Here is an 8,916-nt window from a genome sequence, read left to right as displayed (position 1 = left end):
TATATCGATGAAAAAAAAAGCTATCTTGAATCTGAAAAATGGATTTCAGAGGGCAAGGGTGCTCCTTTGTGATGCTTTCGCCCGTTTTTGAAAAAAAAATTTTATTCAAGATGCTATGTAACCTCAAATTTAGCAAAAAACGGTGTTTTTTGCACTTTTAGGTTACAATATCTCGAAAACTGAGGGTGATGGAATTTTTCTGCGGTCGGATTCGGATTCAGCGCAGCAAAAACCTTCGGGTATACTAGGTCTGGTCTCTGGTTCCGGACCTTTGTCAAATTTTGTCGGCCTGTGTTATTCTTCTTTGCTTGAGTATTACACTATTTTGTTTGAAAGATTTAGTTGAATCACTTTGTTAAGCAATTTCTTGTTGTTGAAAATTAATTTTCAACTGGAAATGTAACTTTTACATTTTTTTAAGATTGATATTTTTTAGTTGAAAATTCTCTTTTTTTAGTAAAAAAAAAATAGGTTTCTTCGTTTGAAATTTCAGGTTTGTTGGGTAAAAATGCATCAGTATCGTGGAAAATTAATTTTTTGCTAAAAAGCCATAATTTTGTTTTTAAAATTCAATTTTTGTAGTGAAAATTCTTTTTTTGGCTTGAATGTTTAACAATCTAGTTATACTTTTATTTATTTCTTAAGTGAAAAATCTGTATTTGTTGAAAATTCGACTTTTTAATTTAAAAATTCCTTTTCTTGTGTATAAATTTCATCTTTTTCGATTGAAATATAAACTATGACACTTTTTTGGTGCGAATTTATCTTTTCTGGATGAAAATTCACCTATTTGAAAAAAAATTTCTTGTTTAAATAAAAAATTCATCTTTTTTAAGAGAAATTTCCTCTCTCTTAGACAAAAAAGCAACTGTTTTTTTGAAAATTCAACAATTTTGTTGAAAATTCATACCTTTTGTTTTAAAATTCTGCTATTTTTTAAAAATACAAGTCTTTTGTTAAAAAGTCATCTTTTATAGTAGAAAATAAATTTTTTCTTTTGAAATAGATTAGATTAAAATTCTAACAATAACTAGAAAATCATTTCTGGAAACTAAAAATTACGTACAGTAAGAGGGGCATTATGAAATTGAAGTACGGCCCCTGAATGAGTTAATGAAAGAAATGACAACAGCAATAAAATTGACATACGATTTGAAAAACGATTTGAAAATGAGTAATGCAAAAACTCGAAAATAAGCGATTTGAAAGTGATATTGATCTACCTATAAATACCAAAAGTAAATGGAATTTGGTAAAAATATATAATTATTTATATAATAATATAGTGATACATGTAATAAATCTGAAAAGTGTTATCCTAAATTAATTTTGTGTCATCAAAATACAAAAAGATTTAGAGATCCTTGGAATTAAAGTGACATTATTAAAAATAAAAAATTTTAATTTGTAAACAAAAAATATCTTCACCTGAAATTCATCCCAAGGAATTGAGGAACACTCCTCACTTCCGATGTTTGAAACCTGGACTTTTATTGAAGACGAAAACCCGGAAGATTGTTGAATCACTTCGACTTTGGAGAGTTTGAAAGTGACCATAGAAACCTGCAATTCATTCAATGAGTTAAAGACTTTCAGGCCTGGGACTCACTTCATTATTTCATAAAGTTCGCTAAAAATCTGTTGAAATCCTTGAAATATTAAAAAAAAATTTTAATTGAGAAAAAGGATTTACACAATAATAAACATTTTTAATTTCAACGAGATGATGAGTAAAAATATGCAATTAAACGATTTTTCCACGAAAATTATTCGTGAAATACATGAAATAATTGATTAAAGTTGTTATAAACAAATTGGAAAATATTTTTTATTCGTTACAATTGTTTTTAAAGATTGCAATCTTCTTTGTTCACATTAAAAATAATTAATAAATAAGCGTTACACTATAAAGAGAAAAATATGCAATTACACTGTGTTTTTAACGAAAATTATTGGCACCATGAATTTTGAATAATATTAATAAAATAATGCATTAGAAATTTTGCTAAAAATGTTATTAAACAAATGTGAAAATAGTATCAATTCATTACAATATATAGAGCAAAAATTGTATCGAAAATATGCAATTAAACCTTTGTTTTTAACGAAAATTATTAGAAACATGAATTTTCAATTGATGATATTCAAATAATTTATTAAAATTGTCATAAGAATTCAAATTTTTTTAAATTTATTACAATTCTTTTTAAAAATTTCCATATTTTTTGTTCACTATGAAAATAATTGACAAAAAATGTTTGCACTATCAGAAAAATTTAACGAGATGAGTTAAAATATGCAATTTAACGATTTTTTTTAAACACTAATTTCCAATCATATTACTTAAATGATTCATTACAGTTGTTATAAAAAAATTGTAAAAACTTGCAATTCGTTACAATTGTTTTTAAAGATTGCACTCTTTTTTGTTCTCTTTAAAAATAATTAACAATTAAGTGCTGCGCTATCAAAAAATTTAAACGAGATAATATAATAATAATAAAATAATATATTAGAGTTGTTAAAAACAAATTTGAAAACAGTTTAAATTTATTACAATTGTGTTGAAAGTACGCAATCTTTTTGTTCAGTTTGAAAATAATTGACAAATACTGTTGCACTATAAAAAAGTTAAAATTTAAACGAGAAATAATGGTGAAAATATGCCACTAAACTTTAAAACTATAAATATTTATTTATTCTATAAATCCTATTCTTGATAATATAAAGCGTTAGAAATATTCGACATATTTATGACAATAGATATTTTTTACAGCGTAATTAATTTTTATAAATGTTTAATAATGAAAGGAAGTAAATTATTTTCTAGCTTTAAAAAGAAACATAAATTTTGTGGTTTAGTTCAATTAATCGTAAATTTTAATTTTCAATAATCATTATAAATATAAATAAAAAGAAAATTTAATTGAAATTCTCAATTTTCACAGTTTACAATATTTACTTATGCCAATCTTGAAAACTGTATGTTCGTTTTTAGAATTATTATCAATACTCTCCAAAAAGTGGATTCGTATTTAATCATCAAAATATAATGCGTTTTCACTTTTTATTAGTACTTGGTAATTTATTGGATATTTAATATACCACAAAATATTTTTTTGAAATAAATATATGCAAAAAACGTATTTTGACTATTAAAATAAACAGGGTGGCCGTTTTAATCAAAGCAATAAATTCCCGTTTTTTCCCCGGTTCGCAAACTTTTTCACGGTCAATAAAATTAAAAAATTATAACGATGAAAAATGTTAAATGAAACACAGATAAACTATCTTAACTTTTTTAAATTATAGAGTTCATAGGTTTAGATTCAGTTCCAAAAATATAAATCCATGATCTCAATTTCAATGCTATAAACTAAAAAATTAATCTATGTAATTAGATTTTTAAATGTCTTTTAAAATGAATTGAATAGTTCCTACAATTTTTATAAAATCCTGCAATTTAAAAAATTTTACTTTAAATTTTGACGCAGAAATAATAATCAAAAATTTATTATTTAATTTTAAGAGATATTTAGAAGTTTTCAAATCATTCGAAATGAATGTGTTTACCGACAAAATTCTGCTATTTGTAACGAAAATTTCGGTGCAAATAGCCACAGTCTTAATCAAAACAAAATCTAGATTTTTGCAGATTTCAAACAAAAAATGTATAAGATTTTCAAGAATTGCGAAAGGCTTCAAAAGACTCAAAATATTTTTTAAGATTACTAGGAAAATTGAAAAAGATTTTTTATTTTGAAAAATGTTTCTAAGGAAATATCGAGGGAATTATTTTAAAATATTCCAAAATATATTCATCGAATTTTCCCTACAATTTTTACAAAATCTTGTAAATTAAAAAAAGTGTCTGTCAAAGTTTCCAGATACTTTTTGGCAATTTTATCAATCTTTTAAAACTTTTTAAAATATTCTCTTCAAATAATTTTTTAACAGAAAAAATAATAATTAATTTCCTTGTCAATCTGAAAATAATGTTTTTATTCTTTTTAAGCCTTTTACGATTCTTAATACGTTCTGTTTTTATATAAAAAGTATTTTTTATGAAAATTTGCCTTTTAGATTTAAAAGTTTTTTTTCAAGGAATAAAAATGCAACTGTTCGAATGAAAATCCAACTCTTTTTTAAAATGTCTTTTTGATTTTAAAATTCACCTGCTTTAACAGACATTACATTTTACTGAAATAAAAATGCAATTATTTGGTTAGAAATTCAAAAATATTTTAAAGTCATACTTTTTGTTTGGAAATTCTGTTGGTTTGCTAAAAATTTAACTATTTCGCAGAAACTTTACTTTTTGTTTAAATTTAATATTTTGGCGTTGAAAAGAGAACTGAAATCTTTTTTGGTTGAAAATTCAACTTTTTTAAAATAAAAAATTCATCTGCTTTGAAAACAATTTCCTATTTCTTTGACAAAAATGCAACTATTTTGTTGTAAAGTCATACTTTTTGGTTAAAAATTCTATTTTTTTTTTGTTAAAAATTTAACTATTTAGTGGAACATTTACTTTTTGTTACAAATTTATATTTTGTTGTTGAAAAATGAACTGAAATCTTTTCTTAATGGCAGTTCAATTAAAAATAATTTAGTTTTTTATTAAAAATTCATCTGTTTTATCAGGTTTTATAAAAAATTTTATCTTTCTTGGATAAAAAACAAGTTTTTAGTTAAATAAAATTCGTTTTTTTCATGGAAAAATCAATTTTTCGTATAAACTTGATTGCGATAAAAAATTTAGATTTTTATCTTGAAAAGTCAACTGCAATCATATTTGGATGAAGATTCCACTATTTTTAGCAATTTTCTTTTCTAAATAAAAAATAATCTATTTTAAGAGAAATTTCATTCTTTTTAGATAAAAATGCATCTATTTGGTAAAGAAGTCAGAAATTTGGATAAAAATTCGACTTTTTGGATTGAAAATTAAATTTTTTTCGTAGAAACTTATTTCTTGTGTAAAAATTAATTTTTTTAACCGAAAATTCAATTATTCTTTTTTCAAAATTTGTGCTTTTTATTTAAAAATTCATCTGTATTAGTATAAATTGAATTTTTTATGAAAATGCAACTTTTTGTTCAAAAATTATTCTTCTTTGCTTTTTCATTTCTTTTTTTTAATATTGATCTTATTGAGTTGAAAATTCTTCTTTTTTATTAAAAAATCATTTTCTTGGTTTGAACTTTCATGTTTTTTGGGTTAAAATTCATCAGTTTAGTGGAAACTTAATTTTTTGCTAAAAAGTCATATCTTAAATGATAAAATTCAATGTTTGTACAGAAAATTAGTCTTTTGGCTTAAAGTTTATTTCTTTCTTGAGTGAAAATTCTTTATACAATTTTTGTTTAAAAAATTTTTTTTTAATTAAAAATTTCTCTTTTTAAAGAGAAATTTCATTTTTCTTAAACAAAAATGCAACTATTTGGTGGAGAATTCAACTATTTTGTTCAAAATTGATTCTTTTTGGTTGACAAAAATTCGTTTTATTGAACGGAAAATTCAATAACTTTCGTAGAAACTTATTTTTTGTGAAGAATTTTTATTTTGATCTTGAAAAGTCGACTAGAACTATTTTGGATGAAAATTCAACTATTTAAGAAAAAATTCGGAATAAAAAATTTTATGTTTTAACAGAAATTTCATCTTTTTGGATAAAAATGCAACAATTTGGTCAAGAATTCAACATTTTTGTTAAAGTGATCCTCTTTGGTCAAAAATTCGCTTTTTTGGATTTAAAATTCAATTTTTTTCGTAGAAACTATTTCTTATTAAAAAATCTATATTTTGATCTTGGAAAGTTCCGTAAAAAATTCTTCTGTTTTTAGGAAAACTTCATCTTTCTTCGACAAAAATGCAACTGTTTAGTTGAGAATTCAACTATTTTGTTCAAAATTAATTTTTTTTTAAAGAACATTTGTTTTATTGGATGGAAAATTAAATTTTTTCGTAGAAACTTATTTTTTGCTACAAAATTTATATTTTTATCTTGAAAAGTCAAGTGGAATATTTTTTGGATGAAAATTCAGCTAGTAAAAAAAATTCGAAATTAAAAATCATCTGTTTAAAGAGAAATTTAATCTTTTTTCGATAAAAATACGATTTGGCAGATAATGAAAAGTCAAGTAGAAATTAAATTTTTTTATGAAAATGCAACTTTTTTAAAATAAATTATTCATCTATTTGGTTGAAAGTTTAACTATTTTGTTAAAAGATAATATTTTTAAATAAAAATTCAGCTACATGGGTAAAAGTTAAACTACATTGTTAAAAATATAATTTTTTATTGAAGGCTTATCTTTGGTTGAAACTGTAACTGTTTAGTTGAAAAGCTTTCTTTTTGTTTTAAAATTAATTCTTCAACAAAAAATTTAACTTTTACATTTTTCAAGATAGACCTTATTTAGTTGAAAATTCTCCTTTTTGTGTCAAAAAAATAATTTTCTTGCTTTGAAATTTCATGTTTGTTGGTGAGTTAAAAATCTGTATTTTCTAATAATTCGACTTTTTAGTTTTAAAATTCTTTTTCTTGTTTATAAATTTCATTTTTGCCGGTTGAAAATTTAAGCATTTTTATTAGAAACCTATCTTTTATAGTAGAAAAAACATTTTTTTTTAAATAAATTATTAATTTTGAGAATTTTTAATTTGCATCTGAAATATTGTTTTCTTCCGTTTATAAAAAATTATATGTTAAAAATATTACAATATTAAAATCCTGGTATTTGAATATTAATAGTAATAATCTTATTTACCCGACCAGGATAATTAATAAATTAAATGCTGATCGAAAATTTTTGCTGATTAGCCACAAAAAAAATCAGGGAATTTAAAAAATGAATTTCCCGAAATTCTCTAACGTAATTTAAATACGACCCTTAAGAGCTGGTCCTAAATTTTAATAATTATCAAAAAATAAAAAACAAATTATCCACAAAAACTAACTTGTTTCATAATTGTAAAAATTTAGGACCAGACCCGCCTTTTTTAGTGCTCCTAATAAAAATAAAAATAAAAATAAATAATAAAAAAAAAATTTAAGAAAAAAACTCACCAAATCCTTCCTCTTGCAGACACTATCCATCGATTTTTCACTCTGCGTATCCGGCGTTTCCTCCACAACCTCACTCGCCTCTTCAACCGCCGTCGCCCTGATAGAATTATCAACCGCAAAAGTCGCGTCCATTTTTTCTTGATCCTCCAAAGAAACGACAATATAATTCTCACTGTCCGAGCTAGCATCACTCCTCATCGACACCGTGTCACTGCTTCCGTCCTCCGGCGATGGTTTAAGCGCCGAATCGAGGGAAGTCATCAAATTGCTAAATCCCTTCTTCATCGACGACAAGCCCACGTTAAAATTATTCGGAATAAAGGGCGAATTTAAAACGTCCGCCTTCATACTCTCGGGTCGATTCCTCATCAGTTTGCTCTCTCTCTCATGCTTGCTCGTTCCATTTTGCTGGAAAGTGACCACAGGTTGCGTGACACTCATGTTTCCAAAATCCATCGAGAGCATCGAGGAAACTTCACTCTGCGGTGTTTCCACATCATTGCTCGTATTCATTCTTTTTGTGCTGAAATCGACTCGCGCCGCGGTCGCATTAATCTGCCAGAGAGAGGAATTCCCAAAATCAATGTCGGCAATACTCGAGGAATCAGGAACGACGGATTCTAGATCGCCGCCTGAATTCTCCTTGCCCGGAGTCTGCGAGGGCATTATGAAAGTGACCTCCACCTGGGGAATTAGAGCCCCGATGACGATCGAACCTCCGGACTCAACTCTGAGGATTTTGTTCGAGTCGACGGCTAAGTAGGTGGTCAGTTCTGCGGCAATTTCTGCAAGTCTCAGCAGAAAGAGGAACTGGTAGTGATTGATCTGAACGCTGATCAAATTGCTGATGTAAGCAAGACCGTGAATATCGGCGGAAGTCGGATCATCGTTTTCGGGCGAATTTTCGCTCTTCATGTGAATCCAGAGTGTCAGGGGAAAGGCATCGAGAAATGGGACAGACTTGTTTTGTCCGACGGCTCTTGCCCCGAAAAAATCCCCCCAAACTGGCTCGAAATTGCAACACCAGACGTCTTTCGCTTCCGTCCAGAGAAGCTCACGACTTAATTGCCGAACCATTTCGTTCACCGAGTTGCTACTGAAATTAGGTGGAACTGATCGGATCCGATCGGTTCCGGCGCAGTGTTGCAAAAATTTCTCCGTCACGACGTGATAGTCGCCGGTTTCACTGGGAAATTCCGGCCCGAAAAACATTTGACCCATTTGAAAAGCATTGAGACACTGAGCTAAATCGGCTCTCGAAGATCTTTCGGTCGATCTGACATTTGTTATTGTCGCTCGCGAGGTTTGAATGTGGAGAGACTTGGGCCGGTCTTTTTGATTTGGATAGTCTTGCTGACTTTCGAAAACTATCTGCAATATGAAAAGGAAATTATAGTTTTGGAAATTTGTTAAGAGGATGTTTAGCGATTTCTAGGCAGAAAAGTCTAGGTCTTTTCCACGATTTCCTTGTCAAGAAATTAAGTTTTTCTAGGTCTCCTTTTTTTTTAGATCAAATAATCAAATAACCGTTTTTCCAACGTGTAAAAGATGAAATACTTCATTTTTTTATTGCAGAAAGAAGGCAGAATCATAAATTACAAAATTCTAAACTTTTTGCTAATATAAGTCGTTTTTGTAGAATCTTTGTAAATTTTTTTTATCTTTTGAAATCTGTAAATTCGTTGAAATCCTTCAAAATATTTAAAATCTTTGTGCAATCTAGAAATTTTTGTGAAATTTTAAAAAATTTTGTGAAATCTTTCTTTAATCTTTGTTTGTGAAAACTTTTGTGTTCGTTCTGAAATCATTGAAATATTATGAAACCGTTTGAAATTTCGTGAAA

The 8,916-nt window shown here is 26.8% G+C and overlaps 1 protein-coding gene across 1 annotated transcript in view; it reads left to right on the top strand.

Moving 5' to 3' along the window:
* The window catches only part of LOC117173747 (UHRF1-binding protein 1-like), a 99,497-nt gene that overhangs the window by 50,714 nt on the left and 39,867 nt on the right, over nucleotides 1-8,916 (top strand). Inside the window, exons 11-13 of the mRNA XM_033362388.1 lie at nucleotides 7,093-7,194; nucleotides 7,255-7,832; nucleotides 7,928-8,102. Of these exons, the coding sequence (XP_033218279.1) occupies nucleotides 7,093-7,194; nucleotides 7,255-7,832; nucleotides 7,928-8,102 (855 nt within the window). The remainder of the gene's footprint in view (nucleotides 1-7,092; nucleotides 7,195-7,254; nucleotides 7,833-7,927; nucleotides 8,103-8,916) is intronic.

This window comes from Belonocnema kinseyi, chromosome 5 (genome assembly GCF_010883055.1).
Source record: "Belonocnema kinseyi isolate 2016_QV_RU_SX_M_011 chromosome 5, B_treatae_v1, whole genome shotgun sequence".
Taxonomy (NCBI): domain Eukaryota; kingdom Metazoa; phylum Arthropoda; class Insecta; order Hymenoptera; family Cynipidae; genus Belonocnema; species Belonocnema kinseyi.
Note: the sequence above shows the minus strand (reverse complement) of the source record. Positions and strands in the feature narration are given on the sequence as shown.